The sequence below is a fragment of the Mus caroli genome, unplaced genomic scaffold, assembly GCF_978045245.1.
Source record: "Mus caroli unplaced genomic scaffold, Mus_caroli_1 scaffold_3, whole genome shotgun sequence".
NCBI lineage: Eukaryota > Metazoa > Chordata > Mammalia > Rodentia > Muridae > Mus > Mus caroli.
Genome location: NW_028227258.1, coordinates 103,453,750 through 103,472,963, shown reverse-complemented (window position 1 = coordinate 103,472,963; position 19,214 = coordinate 103,453,750). Strand labels below are relative to the sequence as shown.

The following is a 19,214-nucleotide window of genomic DNA, read 5'->3' as shown; positions in this document are numbered from 1 at the left end:
AGATATTAGAATGGCTACTCCAGCTTGTTTCTTCATACCATTTGCTTGGAAAATTGTTTTCCAGCCTTTCATTCTGAGGTAGTGTCTATCTTTTTCTCTGAGATGAGTTTCCTGTAAGCAGCAAAATGTTGGGTCTTGTTTGTGTAGCCAGTTTGTTAGTCTATGTCTTTTTATCGGGGAGTTGAGTCCATTGATATTAAGAGATATTAAGGAAAAGTAATTGTTGTTTCCTGTTATTTTTGTTGTTAAAGTTGGCATTCTGTTCTTGTGACTGTCTTCTTTTAGGTTTGTTGAGGGATTACCTTCTTGTTGTTTCTAGGGCGTGGTTCCCGTCCTTGTATTGGTTTTTTCCTGTTATTATCCTTTGAAGGGCTGGATTCGTGGAGAGATAATGTGTGAATTTGGTTTTGTCGTGGAATACTTTGGTTTCTCCATCTATGTTAAGTGAGAGTTTGGCTGGGTATAGTAGCCTGGGCTGGAATTTGTGTTCTTTTAGTGTCTGTATAACATCTTTCCAGGATCTTCTGGCTTTCATAGTCTCTGGTGAAAAATCTGGTGTAATTCTGATAGGCTTGCCTTTATATGTTACTTGGCCTTTTTCTCTTACTGCTTTTAGTATTCTATCTTTATTTAGTGCATTTGTTGTTCTGATTATTATGTGTCGGGAGGTATTTCTTTTCTGGTCCAGTCTATTTGGAGTTCTGTAGGCTTCTTGTATGTTCATGGGCATCTCTTTCTTTAAATTTGGGAAGTTTTCTTCTATAATTTTGTTGAAGATGTTTGCTGGTCCTTTGAGTTGAAAATCTTCATTCTCATCCACTTCTATTATCCTTAGGTTTGGTCTTCTCATTGTGTTCTGTATTTCTTGAATGTTTTGAGTTAGGATCTTTTTGCGTTTTACATTTTCCTTGATTGTTGTGCCGATGTTCTCTATGGAATCTTCTGCACCTGAGATTCTCTCTTCCATCTCTTGTATTCTTTTGCTGATGCTGGTATCTATGGTTCCAGATTTCTTTCTTAGGGTTTCCATCTCCAGTGTTGCCTCCTTTTGGGTTTTCTTTATTGTGTCTACTTCCCTTTTTAGGTCTAGTATGGTTTTGTTCATTTCCATCATCTCTTTGGATGTGTTTTCCTGTTTTTCTTTAAGGACTTCTACCTGTTTGATTGTGTTATCCTGTTTTTCTTTAAGGACTTCTACCTGTTTGATTGTGTTATCCTGTTTTTCTTTAAGGACTTGTAACTCTTTAGCCATGTTCTCCTGTAATTCTTTAAGTGAGTTATTAAAGTCCTTCTTGAAGTCCTCTACCATCATCATGAGATATGCTTTTAGATCCGTGTCTAGCTTTTCCGATGTGTTGGGGTGCCCTGGACTGGGCGAAGTGGGAGTGCTGGGTTCTGATGATGGTGAGTGGTCTTGGTTTCTGTTAGTAAGATTATTACGTTTACCTTTCGCCATCTGGTAATCTCTGGGGTTAGTTGTTATCGTTGTCACTGTTTAAAGATTGGAGCAGACTCTGTGTTCCACTCACCCGAAGTCTCAAAATCCTGTGGCGGGTGTCGTGGGTAGCTGGCGGGTGTCAGCCGACCCTGCGCTCTAGCTACCCCGGTGCTGGTCAGACCGGATGAGGCTTGTGGCCCTACTCAGGCCGGATTTCTGCCTCCCCAACCAAAGCAGTCTCAGTTCCCGCGCGATTGGACTGGAGCAGAAGCTGTGTTCCACTCACCAGAAGTCTCAAGATCCTGTGGCGGGTGTCGTGGGTAGCTGGCGGGTGTCAGCCGACCCTGTTCTCTAGCTACTCCGGTGCTGGTCAGGCCGGATGAGGCCTGTGCCCCTACTCAGGCCGGTTTTTGGCTTCCCTAACTAATGCAGTCTCAGGTCCCGCGCGCAATTGGATTGGAGCAGAAGCTGTGTTCCACTCACCAGAAGTCTTAAGATCCTGTGGCGGGTGTTATGGGTAGTTGGTGAGTGTCAGCTGACCCTGCGCCCTAGCTACCCCGATGCTGTTCTGACCGGAAGAGGCTTGTGGCCCTACTCAGGACGGATTTCTGCCTCCCCAACCAAAGCAGTCTCAGGTCCTGCGTGATTGGACTCCCAACAGGTATGTTAAGCAAAGAAAGGGAAGCAGAGAGTGGCAGGAGACCAGCTAGCTGCCATACTATGTGTTGTGAGCCCCAGCTGTGTGTTTCCATAGTACATACAGCAGGAGATGTTTTGGGTGTGGTAAGACCTGGTTTTTGATACTCAACAAAAGAGAAAGGAAGGCATACTTTCTGAATAGAACAAGAGTCCCAGAAATTGTGGCAGGAAAGAAGGCGAACACATCCTTGCCCATGGTTCTGGGCATTGATGATCAGCAAGCAAAACCATCTCACAACACACTGGCCCTTCACGGCTGTCCTGCATTTAAAAACAAACTTCTATGATTCTACCACTACACTCTGTTTCCTGCTTTGGTTCTATTTTGAGATCTGTGAAGAACCTAGTAGGATATTTCCAGTACTGGCTTTTCTATAAGTAGACATCCCCGATTCTTCCTCAGATTCCTGAAAAACATCTCCATTGTGAAGACCAAGATAAAAACAAACGTACACATTGTGTACACTGACAGTCACAGAGCAATAGGTCCTTCAAGCTTACATGTCTTGGAGAGGCTAGGGTAGTATCAATACTGAATCTGTGCAATGGAAGAATCCTTCTATTTTTATGCTGTCCTTTATTTTTCCTGTGTTCATGTTTCACCAACGACTGTGCTGAATTTTGTTCTGTGACCATAACTGGAACCATAATTAAGTGGACCCATATTAGAAGCATGCCTTCTAAAGAAAGACATATGTTCTATCTGTTTGTCTTGCTTGGTATAACTCAAGACACACTGTCATCAATACAACTGCAGTAAGTCCAGATTTGGGTAGTTTGCATCACCCCACAAAGACCTAATAAGTGTCGTGTCTACTGCGAAGACTATACCCACACTACTGGGATTTTGTCCCAGTGGTCCCTCCCTGGCAATCTTTCACACGAAGAAAGGCCCAGCTAAAGCTCTCCATGCTCATGTGGGCAGCGCTGAGTCAAATACATAAGAACTCAGTATGCTCAAATATCAATGTGCCCTGGTGAAAGTGGGGGCTAGTCACCGCTGTGCTCAGCACCCTCTCTTACGGTTCCTTCTTTTTCTCCACCTCCTGAGCTTGGAAACATCTTTCTGTCTCCCCGATTGGACTGACTATATCAGTGCTACATTACCTCCAGCTTCTCTCACAGCAGGGCATCTTCATTCAAAGCTCACTAGTAACTTCCATCTTGGAGCATTCCCCTCAAAGCCTGTCAACACCACAATTTCCTGGGCTTCCTTTATTACACCCTTCCTCCTCCATCCCCAAAGCCATCATGGTGTTCTTCGGGGTTGGCCTTGACAGTTTTTCTTTTCTCAGTACATTCTCCTAGCAGGTGATCTCAACCATTTTCATTCTGCATAATTCCTGTACCCTGGCAACAGGTAAATTTAAGTCTTTCATCTAGACCTGCTCTCTGAACACTAGAGCTGTGAACTGCGTCCACCTGTCTCTGTAACACCTGTACTTGGCTATCTCAGAGCATCTTAGAACTGACACCCCTAAAAGAGATCATTTGATTTGTAGAAATTAGCACCTGTTTTAAAGGGTAACCCTGAGCCTCACTTTGCCTGTCTACCTCAGAGAATACCACCACCATTTTTTTTTTTATCTTCCTCCAGCTCCAAGGCAGTGGCACGGGTTTCAACTAGCCATGTCTTAAAGAGGTAACTCTACCATACAGTTTTAAAATTTCCAAAGCTCGCTGCATTAAAATCCACTCTAAAACATTTAACATAGCTTTTAAGCTCCAATATTAACTATTTTGTGTGATCTCTCTAGCTCTGCTTAAACATTTAAATTAATGAATGTGCAATTCTTCTCACTGTCTGTCCCTCCAGTCGTATGAGTATCCTTTCTGTTCTTCCACAGAACCATCCTTCCCTGGGGTCTTCTGTGTGCTTTCTTTGCTGCTTGGGAAGGAAGCTGTTGGGAAGCTGTCTCTGAGAGCTCTCAGCAACTCCACTTCTGGGAGGAGACTCTGTTCAAAACTCAAAGCCTGATCCCTACTCTTTTTTTTTTTTTTTTTGGTTTTTCGAGACAGGGTTTCTCTTTATAGCTCTGGCTGTCCTGGAGCTCACTCTGTAGACCAGGCTGGCCTCGAACTCAGAAATCCGCCTGCCTCTGCCTCCGGAGTGCTGGGATTAAAGGCGTGCGCCACCACCTGATCCCTACTCTTGTTGTCAGAGTAATCTAGTTATCACCCTCAGAAGTATGGCACTATAGATTTATTTAATTATTTACATACACTTTCGCTTGACTCTCAAAGTAGGCTGCAGGCCTCACAAAGGGCACAGCTTCACTGTGGAATTTTCAGTACCCTTTACAAGCACTGGTGTGTAAACAATGCACTGTCTGCCAAAGAAGCTAAGTGAACATACCTGTGGCACTGATCCTCCACCTACTCTGTAAATCACTTCATTTGAAAAAAAATTAAACTAAAATCCAAAGTCAGTACCCAAGCCCCGCCTCCAGAGCCTCTACCTGGAGGTATGGCGATCTGGTTTCAGTAATTTTAGAAAGCTCATCAGGGGATTTTTATGTTTTGAGTGGGACAGTCATTGCCCCAAATGGACAATGGGCTCTCTAGTAAGGTATTTACCTAAATCTTACAATGGGGAAAAGGGTTTTTTAAAACTAGTCTGTGAATGACTAGACAAGAAAACAAATGAACTGATTTGCAGCAATAATGGCCAGGAATGTTATACAGAGAAGGCTGAGGCATATGATCTATACTGGAATCTCTAAGGAGCGGAAAGAGGTATGCAGGATCTTGGGCTGTGAGCATTGGCAAGCTGCAGTAGTGAATGCAGCCACTGACACCTGATCCAATAGGTACGGTGTTTTCCTTTCTGCCTCCTTTGTTCTAAAGAACTGACAAACTCCACATAGAGAACTGGAAGGGGTCATTCTCTTGTCTCTCTATCTCTCCTTTCCTCATGACCTCTGACACATGCATGGCACCGGGTTGTGCCTTTTAGAGCCTGTAGCCTCCTGCGAGAGTCAAGCAAAAGGGTGTGGGTCCCTACCTAGCCAGGAAGGAGACATCTAAAATGTGGTCCCATGATGATTTTAGTATGAAGAACTGGGGAGGCCAGAGGCAAGCTAGAGGTTCAGTGTGTGTGTGTGTGTGTGTGTGTGTGTGTGTGTGTATGTGTGAGAGAGAGAGAGAGAGAGAGAGAGAGCAGCCATTTATAAACACAGATTCCTGAGCTCTGCAAAATGAAGAGAGAAATGGGAAGGATTCTATAAAGGGAGAAACTCCTGGTGTCTCCTAATGGATGTGACTCACCTAAAATTAATGACTACTAATACAGACACTGCTCTATGACTATGCAAATTGACTACTGTTTAAAGGGGTTGTGGTAAAACACTCTAAAAATTTACGTTGACACTCAAGATTTAGAAGTGGGGTCGACATGAATATTATAAATTTAGGTAAACATTTCCCAAACTCTAGGGAGCCCTGGGTTCCTGGTGTGGATTTAGAGGGAATGAGATGGTTTATGCTTCAAGAATGACCTGTGATTCCCAGAGGCTACAGCCTGTCAGCCTATCTGGTCCTCATTTTATTGGCGTATACAGCTTCTTTTTAATAATGAAAAATATGGTGTTTAAAATAAGGGTTTCAGAAGCATTAACTGCTCTGCAAACACAGGCTCTTGGTAAGGCATTGCCCTAGACATGTCTCCGCCCCTTCTCCCTCTGTCCCTGCCCATCCCTGTTCTTCCTTGATTCTTCTACCATATACCCACGTTTCCAAGTTCAATATGAATTAAGATACAGCATGAGCACAAGACTGCTCGTTGTGTGTATTTGTGTGTCCAGGTTCTCCTTGTGTCAGACACAGTTGGAGACCAAAATAAGAACTGGGACTTGGATTAAATCATCCTGCCATTCAGATACTGCTAGTTAGGTTGTCCCTCAGAATTCTCCATGTGTCTATAAATGGGTGTGATGGTTTGTATATCCTTGGACCAGGGAGTGGCACCATCTGAAGGTGTGGCCTTGTTGGAATAGGTGTGACCTGTTTGGAATGGGTGTGTCACTGTGGGTGTGGGTATAAGATCCTCACCCTAGTTGCCTGGAAGTCAGTCTTCCACTAGCAGCCTTTGGATGAAGACGTAGAACTCTCAGCTCCTGCTGTGCCATGCCTGCCTGGATACTGCCATGCTCCCACCTTGCTGATAATGGACAGAATCTCTGAACCTGTAAGCCAGCCCCAATTAAATGTTGTTTTTTATAAGACTTACCTTGGTCATGGTGTCTGTTCACAGCAGTAAAACCCTAACTAAGACAGAAGTTGGTACCAGGAGTGGGGTATTGCTGTGATAGGCCTGACCATGCTTTTATTTGACAGAATGTGGATTTTGGGACTTTGTATTTGGAAAGCAATGGAATGCTTTAAATGGGGCTTAATGGGTCATCCTAGTAGGAATATGGAAGACTTAGTTGCTGGGAGTAATTTGAACTGTGTTGACCTTGCCCAAGTGATTTCAAAGGAGAAGAATTTCAGAATGTGGCATAAAGACTGGTTTTGTGGTATTTTGGTAAAGAATGTGGCTACTTTTTGCCCTTGTCTGAAAGGTTTGCCTGAGGCTAAGGTGAAGAGACTTGGATTACTTGCATTGACAAAAGAAGTTTCAAAATAGCCCAGCAGAGACTTTGTTCTCTGGTTAAGTCTCATGAAGAGAAGTTTGAACAAGCATAGCAAGCTTAGAAAGGAAAAATATAAAATATATGGTTTGAGTATTAAAGGAGTACCAGGAAGTGAAATGGAGCAAAATCTTGTGTTCTAGGAGATAAAGATTAAGGGAGTGGGACCTTGGGGCAAGATCCTACCCAGCTAAATTAGATCCAGGCATGGTGGTACACACCTTTAATCCCATGAGACAAGCATGCTGATCTCTACATTCAAGGTCAATCTACAGAGCAAGAACCAAGATAGCCAAGCTTAGGCAGTGAAGGATTTAGAAAACATAAAGCTAGTGATAATGTAATAGTATAAGGGTATCATGTTCTAGTTCCTGTAAGCCGCAGAACTCGGCAGCTTCAGCCATGTGCCTCTGGCTCTAGAGTTAAGAATGGAAGGAACTACTGGGAAAATTGATGCTGGTTAGCTGGAGCTAAGGAATTAGCAGTGATTAAGAAGAGACCAGCATCACTGAGGTGAAATCTTCTGGAAATTGTTTTCTGGGAGCACAAAGAAGCTGTGTTCCAGAGATAACCAAGGTTGCACCTCATGCTGCGGATGGACTTGGTAATGTTTAAGAGTCACTCAGGTGATACTGCTTGTGAAGGAATGAAGGGATAATTGAGAGAAGCTGAGGCTTAGCACTGTGAGAGGCCAAGGAACGCCATTGGAGAAGGTGAAGCCTCAGCTGTAGTTGATGGCCCAGGACTGAAGGGGTCATGCAAAGGATTTGAGGCTTGGCACCCTGAAGAGAGCCTATGAGAGGCTATTGGTGAAGCCTAGTTAGAGTGGAATATCCCAGTGTATTGGAGATGTCAGTATCATGGAGTGATCACCAAGAACTGCAGCCGTAGTGGAGTGGGTCAACCTGAGCCCAGAGTGCTACAGAGGGCAGAGCTGGAGAAGTGATGCCAGCCCTTAGGAGGAACCCAAAAGATCAAGTGGAATCCAGGACACTGAAACAAGAAGCAGTAACATTGAAATTTTCTTGGAGACTCAAAGATGATAAAGATGCCAGAGTCATGAGATACATGCTGAGGAAAGCTGCTAACAGGGAGTGGAACCAGCCCAGGAGAAAGCAGTTTGTTGCAGTCAACAAAGATGAAAAAGGAGTGGAGTTCTGAAGACTGCTTTGACATCAGCCATGGAGATGCAGAGTTTGGAGTTTGCCCAGCTGGTTTCCTGCCTTGCTTTGGAGATTACAGTTAATTAAGTTGGATGAATCTCAGAAGAGACCTTGAACTTTGGACTTTTAACATTGTTGTGACTGTTATAGACTATGAAAACTTTGAAAGTTGGACTAAATGCATTTTGCATTATGCTATGTTTAAGTGTGGCCCCCATAGACTCATGTTTTTGAACAAGTCTATGGGGACCAGGGAGTGGAATGTGATGGTTTGTATATCCTTGGACCAGGGAGTGGCACCATCTGAAGGTGTGGCCTTGTTGGAATAGGTGTGACCTGTTTGGAATGGGTGTGTCACTGTGGGTGTGGGTATAAGATCCTCACCCTAGTTGCCTGGAAGTCAGTCTTCCACTAGCAGCCTTTGGATGAAGACATAGAACTCTCAGCTCCTGCTGTGCCATGCCTGCCTGGATACTGCCATGCTCCCACCTTGATGATAATGGACTGAACCCCTGAACCTGTAAGCCAGCCCCAATTAAATGTTGTTTTTTTATAAGACTTGCCTTGGTCATGGTGTCTGTTCACAGCAGTAAAACCCTAACTAAGACAATGGGCTTCTCTTCTGAATTGCACCTTGAGATGGAGAGCTAGGTGACTGAGTGTGTTAATAAGCTGAAGTAACTCCCCTGCAAACCAGCTTTTCTTTTGTCTATTTTGTAATGCTGGGTCAAGAGCTCCAAGCTAGTTTTGCCATGTCAGCTGTTTAGTTAACCTCTGCTCAGTGACTGGAAAAGGCCTGTTCTTTCCAGGGAGTGACATAATCCGAAAATGCTCCATCCTTGACATTCCTGTAATACTGAGTTGCTATCTTGGCTTGTGTGTCCCACCTTGAGCTGGTACCTTTTTCACCCCAGTCCAAAGCCAGTCCTTGCCATCTTCCTGCCTGTTGCTCTCTGGCACAGGTCTCCCTGCCTCTATGGGCTGCGATGCTCATTTCATCCCAGGAGGGTTCTGATTTCTCTCACCTATGGCATCTAGGTGATCAAGTTAACACTACTTTTCCAGGCTTGCTTTTTCAAGTCAACAAATGCATGTGAAAGTGTTTACTATATACGGAAAGCTTTATACTGGCTGCTTCTGCCAGCGACAGAACTTCTTGGACTACCCTCATAGAATATTCACTACTTTAATATGTAAAGTTGTATTGTAGGTACATAAAAGACATGGAGAAAGTAGACTGGAGAGAGATCTCCTCGGGTGGGGTGCTCAGGTGGGGTGAATAATCTGGTTAGCAAGGTGTGGGTGGGGAGCACACTTGGTATATATATATATATATATATATATATATATATATATATGCATATATGTGTGCATGCATGTGTGTGTGTGTGTATAAGTAGCAAGCACATTGCCTTCTTGAACTTATTATCCCCTGTTGATTGCATGTCTCTGTTTTCTAGGCAGGCACCTGTACTAATTGGTGCTGGAATTGAGTTGTATGAGAGAAGGGATTGTGTCAACAGGAATGAGTCTGTGCTGGCTGCCTCAGAGTTAGCTGCCAAGAGCAACTTCAAAGGAGAAAGAAATTGTCCAACAGGGACTGTCATTAGATTTTTGGCTGGTGCCAGCCGTAATCTTCCAGAAATCATCAATAAACCACGATATAATGTTGAACTGAATACAAGTTTGGAATGGTGTAAAGTCAGAGATATCCTAGGCAAAGATAGTCATGAATTAAGTAAACATATTTTGTTTTCTTACTTTATTTACTCCTTCAAGAAGGTGTTATACGTACCTTGTAATACTGACTAGTTTACATTCTTTTCATTAACCCCAGTTATGAAGTTGAATGTGTCTGTCAGAGCATTGGCCTTTGGGTGGACACAGTCTCTTTACTCAGATGCAACTGGCACTGGCTACATGAAGTACTGACAGTCCTGCATGTGACTACTCACCTATGGATTCCTTTATCACTTTTATATGAAAAAATGAAAAAATTTTGATGACTAAATAATTGCACACTCATGAACATTGGAAAGATTGATAAGCATGAGCAAAAATAAAACCATTCATAGTTTCAATACTCAAAGATAACCACAACTAACAAAGCATCCCACCCATCTTTCATATGTAAATATAGCCCGTATATTGTGCGTATGAAAGAGTATATGACGATACAAGCAATTCCAACAATATCTTATATGTGTATTTCCTTTATAATTTAACAGGTTCAAAATATTTGTAAAATATTACTGCTTTTTTATTTAACATTTGATATCAGCATTAATCCTTTTGATAACATCTTGAAAATTATAATGTGGAGATTGTAGTCCCTCACACAGACTACCATAATGTATACAATGGATTCCATATTGTTAGATAATTATAGTATTTGCTGTCATCCATAACACTACAGGAATATTACTGCATGGATGCCATAACTATATTTAGTCAGGGCATCCTTTCACAGACTGAAAAGCACTTTGTCTTTAGAGGCAGAATTTTATACTTGCCTGAAATGAAGCTGACCAGATAGAGACCCAGTGGTCCATGAAGAGTTTCAAAGGGCTTGCCAAAAGCATTGTACATGAAGAAGGCTGTCCCCACCATGGTTAAGACGACAAGAATCATGGAGAAGAGAATAATATTGATGTGGATGCTTACGGGGATGGCTTGGACCAAATCTGGGAAGACTGAGAATAAACCAAGATTTAGTGGAATTTTATCGTCAGTACTCTGTGTGACTTAAAATGCAAGCCCTCTTTTCTTACATGCTTTCAAACAATCACTAAAAGGCATTTTGAGGACAATTTTTTTTCTCACTTACCAATTTACCAGGGGTTTGCCCAAAGATTTATAGGTGGGATCATTTCATAGACTTCAACAGTACCAAATGGCACTGGGAAGTGCCAGGGCTTCTTCTGCCTTTGATTATATGTCAGTGAATTTGTAACTCAAAAGTGGACATTTGGATGATCAGTGTTTTCATGACAGTTCTTGGTAATAACTTTTAAAATATATCTAAACTTATAATAATATTTTAAATTTGAAGGCACATGAGAGGATTCAAACATCAGGAATATATATATATATATATCACCCTTGATTGTTATAATGTTTAAAAAATGGTTTCTAGGCCACAACAATAGTCAAGAATTGGGAATTTTCAATCAACATCAAAATTTAATGCAGCACAAAGCTATGGGAAAATGATTTCTGGTACTACAAGAAATATTTTTCCATTTAGTAAGCAGGCCAACTCTATTTCTAGATTTTGGATTCAGGCCAAGTTATCCTTGTCTGCTTACGAGATGGAAGCCTTTCACACATCGAGCTTATCCGTGCTACATCTGTGCCCTTGCCTCCAGCAAATCTGGACCACACAGGAAGGAAAGTGCAGGTCCACAAGTTTTAGTTACCCAACCTCCAGCCAGTGCTTAATTTATACATTGAGCTTCTACTCTGTGTCAGTCATTGCTTGTTAAGCGAGACGTGAGTGGAGCCATAAAACAAGACAAAAAGTCCAGCTGGTGACCTAATAAGAATACATAGGCGAATGGTAACTGAGCAAACAAATTCGATTGCTTATTTTCAAAGATGTTCACTAAGGTCTCCCTGTCCACAGTGTCACTTCCCCTTTAAGAGTTAGGGTGATCTCCTTATTGCCTTCCAGAAGTAACTATATGATGTAGCTTAGCTGTCTTTTATCATCCTATGATAAGGATGATGCACTTGAAAACTCTTTTTAAAAAAACAAAACAAAACTGCTTTCTATAAACTTGGTCTTCCAAGTCCAAAACATTTAGTCAGGGTGTAGGGGAAGGGAACTTTTGTGTAGCTTTCCTGGGAGTTAAAATTGGGAAAACCTTCTTGATGCTGCTGTTCATGACCTTGGCTCAGCAATTTCTTATTTACAGGAACCTCTCTTGGGCATATTTAGGCACATGAGTCCAGTGAAGAATTATAAATATAGTCAGTGCTGAAAAGCTTGGAAAGAGTTTGCATGCCTAGCAATAATGCGTACAATCCCATACAATGGAATTGTACAGATATCGGAGCAATTCTGTAGGAACAGATGTGGAATTACCATCAGAATGTGATGTGAGATGGAAAGAAACAAACCACATAGAGAGAAACGTGCACTCTACCATTTGGGGGGAAGCCAAAGGGTGTGTGTTTATAATGCTTATTTAAGTACTCTGATCCCCTTACTGAATTCTCTATACAGGTGAGATCATTATATCATCAAAAACTGAGGCACAGGAGGCTCGGGAAACAGCTCAGTACTCAAGAGCATCTGCTCTGCAAGCAGGAACACTTGAGTTCAAGTTCCCAGCACCCATGTGAAGAACAGCACATAGATATACACACCAAACATTGAAAGGCAGAGTCAGGTGGATCCCAGGAGTTCACTGGCCAGCCAGCCAACCTAGTAAAAATGGTGAGCTTCCTGGCGGTGGTGGTGGTGGTGGTGGTGGTGTGTGTGTGTGTGTGTGTGTGTGTGTGTGAGAGAGAGAGAGAGAGAGAGAGAGAGAGAGAGCCTGCATTTTCTTTAGTTTTTTTCATATTTTTTTTCCAAAAGGGTCTTACTACTTTTCCCTGGATAGTCTAGAACTGGACTTGAAACTCACTCTGTGGACCAGGATGGCCACATACTCACAGAGATTCACCTGCCTCTGCCCCACAAGTGCTAGGATTAAGAGGCTGCCCTACCACGGCCATGGAGAGACCCTGTCTTAAATGGAATGTGATAGAAAGTGAAAGAAGAAAAGAAGACATTCTACATCCTCCTCTGGCCTCAGCATACATTAGTGCAGGCACTTGCACTTGTATACACATATGCATAACACGCACACACAGACACACATACACACCCCTGAGTCTATGTGCTATGCCCAAGATTTATACTTAGTATGTGGCAGAATAGGGATTTGAACTCATGTCCTCATTCTGATCCCCTATGCTACAGCAGCTTCCAAGTCTGACCTCTGTGCCAACTAAGATTATTTCCAGAAGGAAATATACAAAAATTAATAGCATTGCTTCAGAAGAAACAGGCTGAAGGAGCTTCACTTTGTACTCTTTTTATATTGTTCAAAAAAAACTTTTACTTAGCTTCAAGCATTATTCATTCAATTAAAGAATGGACACGCTTAATACATTTAACGAATATGTAACAATTCCTGTGACTGCTGCAAATGGAAAGACACATAGGAGGTATATCAACCAAACACAACACGTGCACAATTTACAGCTAAGATTTGCCATTTGAACAAACCCTATCTATAAAATGACTCTGGGGACAAAATTTGGAGCTGTGATGAAAGGATGGACCATCTAGTGATTGCCATATCCAGGGATCCATCCCATAATCAGCTTCCAAATGCTGACACCATTGCATACACTAGCAAGATTTTGCTGAAAGGACCCAGATATAGCTGTCTCTTGTGAGACTATGCCGGGCCCTAGCAAACACAGAAGTGGATGCTCACAGTCAGCTAGTGGATGGATCACAGGGCCCCCAATGGAGGAGCTAGAGAAAGTACCCAAGGAGCTAAAGGGAACTGCAACCCTATAGGTGGAACAACAATATGAACTAACCAGTACCCCGGAGCTCTTGTCTCTAGCTGCATATGTATCAAAAGATGGCCTAGTTGGCCATCACTGGAAAGAGAGGCCCATTGGATTTGCAAACTTTATATGCCCAGGGGAACATACGTACAGGGGAACGCCAGAGCCAAAAAGGGGGAGTGGGTGGGTAGTGGGTATGGGGGACTTTTGGGATAGCATTGGAAATGTAAATGAGAAAAATACCTAATAAAAAATAAAAAAAATGACACTGGGACAACCAGATAAAACTGAGTATGAGCTTGGTATTAGATGATATTTCATAATTGTTATCGATTATATTCATTTTATGTGTGCTATTGTGGTTATTTTAAAGGGCTTATCAGAAATGAAATGGGTGGGTGGATGGATACAGGCATGCATGGATAAATGGATGGATGGATAGACAGGTGGATGGGTGGGTGGGAGGAAGGAAGGAAGGAAGGAAGGAAGGAAGGAAGGAAGGAAGGAGATTATATTGGAAAGTTCTTTATTTGCCTGGAGAGGTGGGGTAATGTCAATGTATATTGCAGTTCATAGCTGGAGAATTCCTGATACCATCTTCACAGTGTCTCACTCTGCCCTGCATCCTTGGGGTATGGAAATCTCAAATTTTTAGGGGAAGCGCTAGTCTTGTTTCTACTACAATAGAGTTTCTAATTGAGAAGGCATTCAAACAGCCCAGCCTGCTATTCTCACACTTGCTTCTCACAGTTGGTTGGCTGTTGACTTGGTTTTTTTACTTAAAAGCCAGCTTCCATTCACTTCTCTACCTAGGAAATAGGGTGACAGCCTCATTGTGTGGTTAGGGTAGGTAGGTTTATCCTCTTCAAAAAAATGCAAAGTAACAACTAAATTGAAACAAACCCATCAAGAAGTTGCACTGATTAGCCTTGTGGCGGTGATGGTGGGAATCAGAGCAAAAATAAACTGCCAGGAAGAGCATTCTGGTTCGTAGGGAGCCTTTTACGATCCCCATCCTATGTGAAAACTGAATGAAGTGAGGATATGACCACTCCAAGGTATGAGGGGTGAGGTTTTTATTGGAGATATGAGGGGGAGTACAACCGGAGACATCTGAAAGAGTCCAGAGCAGGGAGACAAGGTAGCAGACGAACATGATCTATAGACTGAACTGGGCCTTGAGAGGAGGGGTCAGGGTGAGAGAGAGAGAGAAGAAGAGAAGAGAGATGGTCAAGATGGGAGGGCAGGAGAGGAGAGGGCCAAAAAGATCCAAGTGAACCAAGAGTCTGCATGGGCCCTGCAGAAATGGCAGGGAGATTCTGATCAGTAGCTGGAGGAAGGGAAGTGAAGCCCTTGGCTGGAAAGGTAAACCTCTCCATGGACAGGGGATGAGGTAAGAGCTGAGAGGAGCCACAGGAAATGAGTGAGCCTGGAAGGCAAGCAGACACTTTGCCATGCTTATAGGCACCACAGTTAGTCATTTGACCCTAGTTTAGAAGGGCACATAAGACTTACATTTTATTAGGTTTCCTGTGTTTGGGTAATAATAGTAATAATAACAATGTAATTAACATATCCCATCCTCCAAGCATCCTCATCATGACCAGCAAACATTTCCATAGAGTAAGAGGTGAGTGTAAGAATAAAGGCCAATAGTCACATCTTATACTCTCTCTCTCTCTCTCTCTCTCTCTCTCTCTGTTGGGACTTGGTCTGTCTGGTGCTGCTTTATGTTCAAATGCTAAATTCTGACCCCCAAGGATTGCCCCTGATGAGAAGATCCTCACATAAACCAAGTGATGCTATGTAAACCCTACTCCCTGGTTAACAAGAGGCTAAAGCCTATGATTGGACAGAAGAGAGAGAAAGCGGGACTTGAAGGTCGATTGAGGAGTCTGAAGAGAGATGGGAGGAGGTGGAATGAGGCTGGATGGATCATGAGCTCGTGACCAGGAGAAGTGAACCCTGAGGACATCCCCAGGTGAGAATGGAATAGCAAGTACCAAGCTTGGGACATATGGCTGCCATGTAAGTTAGAATAGCTCAAAACATGCCCAATCTAGGCTTACAGCTTGTAAATAAAATACCAGGATTGTGCGTCTTTTCTATGGGCTAGCTAGAGATAATAATTCCTTTGTGTGTGTGTGTGTGTGTGTGTGTGTGTGTGTGTGTGTGTAATGTGCAGTGCATGTGTGGAGAACAGTTTTTGAGAGTTGGCACCAGCTGCCTGCTTTAACAAATAATTTCCATTCACTTGTTAACAGCTAACTGCAAAATTCCTGGAGTCCAGGGTGTCTTGCTGGGTTAAGGACTGCTTCTCCACAGCTGTAAATATTTGAATCCTTGATGGTAATACTCACCCTCAGAGAACAGAAGACTACTTCCTAGACACATACTGCCCAATGTCATTTGAGCGACACCTCCTGATATTTCATGGTCTGTTTCCAATTTCAGCCATGGGCAAGTCACATTAGTGCTGCTCAGAAAATGGCTTTTTCAGCACAGTTGGCTCTCCCCTTCCACAGTGTGGGGCACAGACACTGAATTCAGGTCCTTGGCCTTGGTGGCAAGCTCCTTTATCTACAAAGTCTGGCCTGGCATATTCATTTTTTTTTTTTTTACAAAAATAGGAAGGAAGTAATCTTTTGCCTTAAGTGTATAGAGTAAATTCACTGAGGGACAGAGAATTAATTTCCCTAAAGTCACAGTGAAATGGCTGCCTTTGTGGTCACTCTTCACCCCCTTTATATTTAAGATAACAATAAAATTAACATGAGAAAAATGTCTCTCATTCTGATTCTGTAAGTTTTTTTTTAAGTTTCATCATCATCATCATCATCATCATTGTCGTCCTCGTCACCTTCATCATCGTCATTACTATTATTATTGAGAATATGCTGAGTTGAAATCTCTCCTTGGACCTCTATGTGGTTCCTGGACTCAAGCTCAGATCTCCAAGGTTTGTGCTGCAAGCTCCTTTGTGCACTGAGCCATCTTGCCAGACCTCTGCAAGATTTAACCAATGCATTCAATTTGTCTAACTGTTGCCACAATTAAGATGTAGGATGTCCTGCCGATCTACAACCTTTCTTCATTCTTTTATCCCAACTCCTGAGCTTCTGCAGGTCTAACACTAGAAGAAAAAACAAAGTGCTCCCCAAAATGCAGCTGCCACCCTTTCTTGCCAGCAAGGGCCCAGTTATTCCATGGTTTCTTCAGCCAGGTTTTTAAAACTGTGGCCACTTAGGAGCTATAGGCTGTCTCGTGGTTTTAATGAACATTCTCAAATGACTGATGAGATAGCGTACACTTGGTGAGCTTGTTTTTGATATTTTCATTAGTTTGGGTGGTGTGTCTGTTTATATGTATTGTATGTTTTTTATTAGGTTGCTTGAAATTCAGTTCTGAGACAACTTTATGCAGACTGGATGCAAGCCCACTATCAGATAAGAAAATCAAATATTTTCTCCATATCTGGGGTATGTCTTTTGAAGAACAGTTCTTATTTTTATGAAGTCCAGTTTATCAATTTTTTCTTTTTATGTATCAGGTTTTAGATGTCAAAGATAAGAAGTCTTTGATATATGCAAGGTCACAAATATTTTCTGTTGTTTCTTTCTTGAAATTTGTTCTCTCTCTCTCTCTCTCTCTCTCTCTCTCCCCATATGTGTGTGTGTGTGTGTGTGTGTGTGTGTGTGTGTGTGTATGTGTGTGTAAGACCAGGACAACCTTGGGTACTCAGGCACTGCCCAACTATTTTGTATTTTGCAGCAGGTCTCTATACTATCTGAATACTATCCAATTTCTATACTGTCTGAATACTATCCAATTATGGGGGAATGCAACATACAGTTTACTTATTCCTTATTTGTTAGCATGCGTTTTGGAGATTAAAGTCCAGTGTTCATGAAGACCTGTTCACTTTCACACACATACAGACACATAGACACACACCCTAGCCTGGCCTTTACAATCTTTCCCTTAGCAATCTAGTCATTATGCCATGGTCCTTTTATCCAGCTGCCATTTTGACTCCTGCAAAAACCTGCCTTCCCCACTCTACCATGGCTGCTTTGAAAAGGACCCTTCTGCCCTTCTGGTTGTGATACTCTGGACCATAGTCACATCCTACTCGACATCCCTGTGGTTTGTGAACCATTTTCTATGATGGTCTGCCCTCCCTAGGCTTTCCTCAGCCGGTCCCTTGCACCTCAGCCACCCTCTCCCTTATATATAGCAGTCTCTTCCAGGACATGTCTCTTAGTATCTCATTCATTCTTCCCTAAGAAAGTCCATCTGCAGCTGTGCTTCTAGCTGCTGCCTTCCAGCTACAGGTTCCTACTGCTCCCAGCTGCAGCTGTGCTTCCAGCTGCTGCCTCCCACCTGCAGCTGTGCTTCCAGCTGCTGCCTCCCACCTGCAGCTGTGCTTCCAGCTGCTGCCTTCCATATGAGGGTTCCCACTGCTTCCTATCTGCAGGTACCAACTCCTCTACTTCTACCCCAGACTGCTCCTGGCCTCGAAGGTTCTTTAACAGATGGTGTTCTTTGTTTGGATTCCACAGGTAAACTCTGAAATAGGACCAACTCAGGCTTTATCTTCCTTCTACAACTGCTTCTTCCATTCTTCCTATCTCCCTCCACCTTGTAACAGTTTTCCAGAACTTTGTAGAAATTTTGAAATTATTCTGTCAGTTGCAGGATTTCTGTAGGAGAATTTTGGGACTGTGTCCCTTTCTTTCTGCTCTCCTGCTGCTGCTTTGTGGTGTTGCAAGTCTCCTCCTGCCTTTCTTTCCTTCTTCTCATCCATTGTCTGCCTTGTCACATGCTTTAATTTTTGTAGTGGTGTCACGTTGCCTAGCAAGCAAGGACTGACCTGGCCTGGCCAATCCCTCCCTCCACCCTCAGCCTTATTTTCCTCCTTCCACTCACACATCTTCTGTACACTGGCCTCAAGAAGCCATTTGCCCTGCTGTTCCTTTACTCGGAAAGTCTCTGCTTATAGTTAATGAAATATAACTGACCCTGAAAACTTACCTGCTTTCTCTCCTTTGTCCCCATACAGAGAGTACCTCTCCTTCATTGATCTTGCTGAAAAAATACAATAATTTTGGTAGTAACTACAATTATTCAGACATTGATGGCTGGGGTTAACCAGGAGTTAACTGAAAGAGAATGTCAGGTTGAGCAGAACAGAGATTTTAGGATTATAAAGATTTGGGACTAATGTAGTTTTGTCTTTACTATGTATGAGATCTCTAAACATCTCAGCTCCCTTGCCTGTAAATGGGGATAATGAAACAGCAATCTCACAGAAATAGAGAGTTACCAAAGGCTAGGCTTGGGGCGGGGAGGGGGAGATTGATCAACAGGCACAGCGTTCCAATTAGACAGGAGAACTATGCTCTGCTGCACTATAGGGTGGCCCTAGTTAACAAAAGTATATTGCGTGTTTCAAAATATCAAAGAGAAAATTTTGAATGTATCTCCACAAATGACAGATGTGTTACTCTGATTTAATCCCTATACCACACACACACACACACACACACACACACACACACACACACACACACATTGTGTCCATGTATATTATGTGTCAAAAAAGAGAAAAAAAGAAGAAAGAAAGCAATGTCACAGAGCTTATGAGAAATACAGATGAGATCATTTATGTAGAAGCTCTCTGGAGTAATTGCCTAAATATTTCTTTAACCT

General features: G+C 42.6%; 1 protein-coding gene across 1 annotated transcript in view; it reads right to left on the bottom strand.

Annotated features, from left to right (window-relative positions):
* The window catches only part of Clrn1 (clarin 1), a 41,991-nt gene that overhangs the window by 10,985 nt on the left and 11,792 nt on the right, over positions 1-19,214 (bottom strand). Inside the window, exon 2 of the mRNA XM_021158964.2 lies at positions 10,445-10,624. Within this exon, the coding sequence (XP_021014623.1) occupies positions 10,445-10,624 (180 nt within the window). The remainder of the gene's footprint in view (positions 1-10,444; positions 10,625-19,214) is intronic.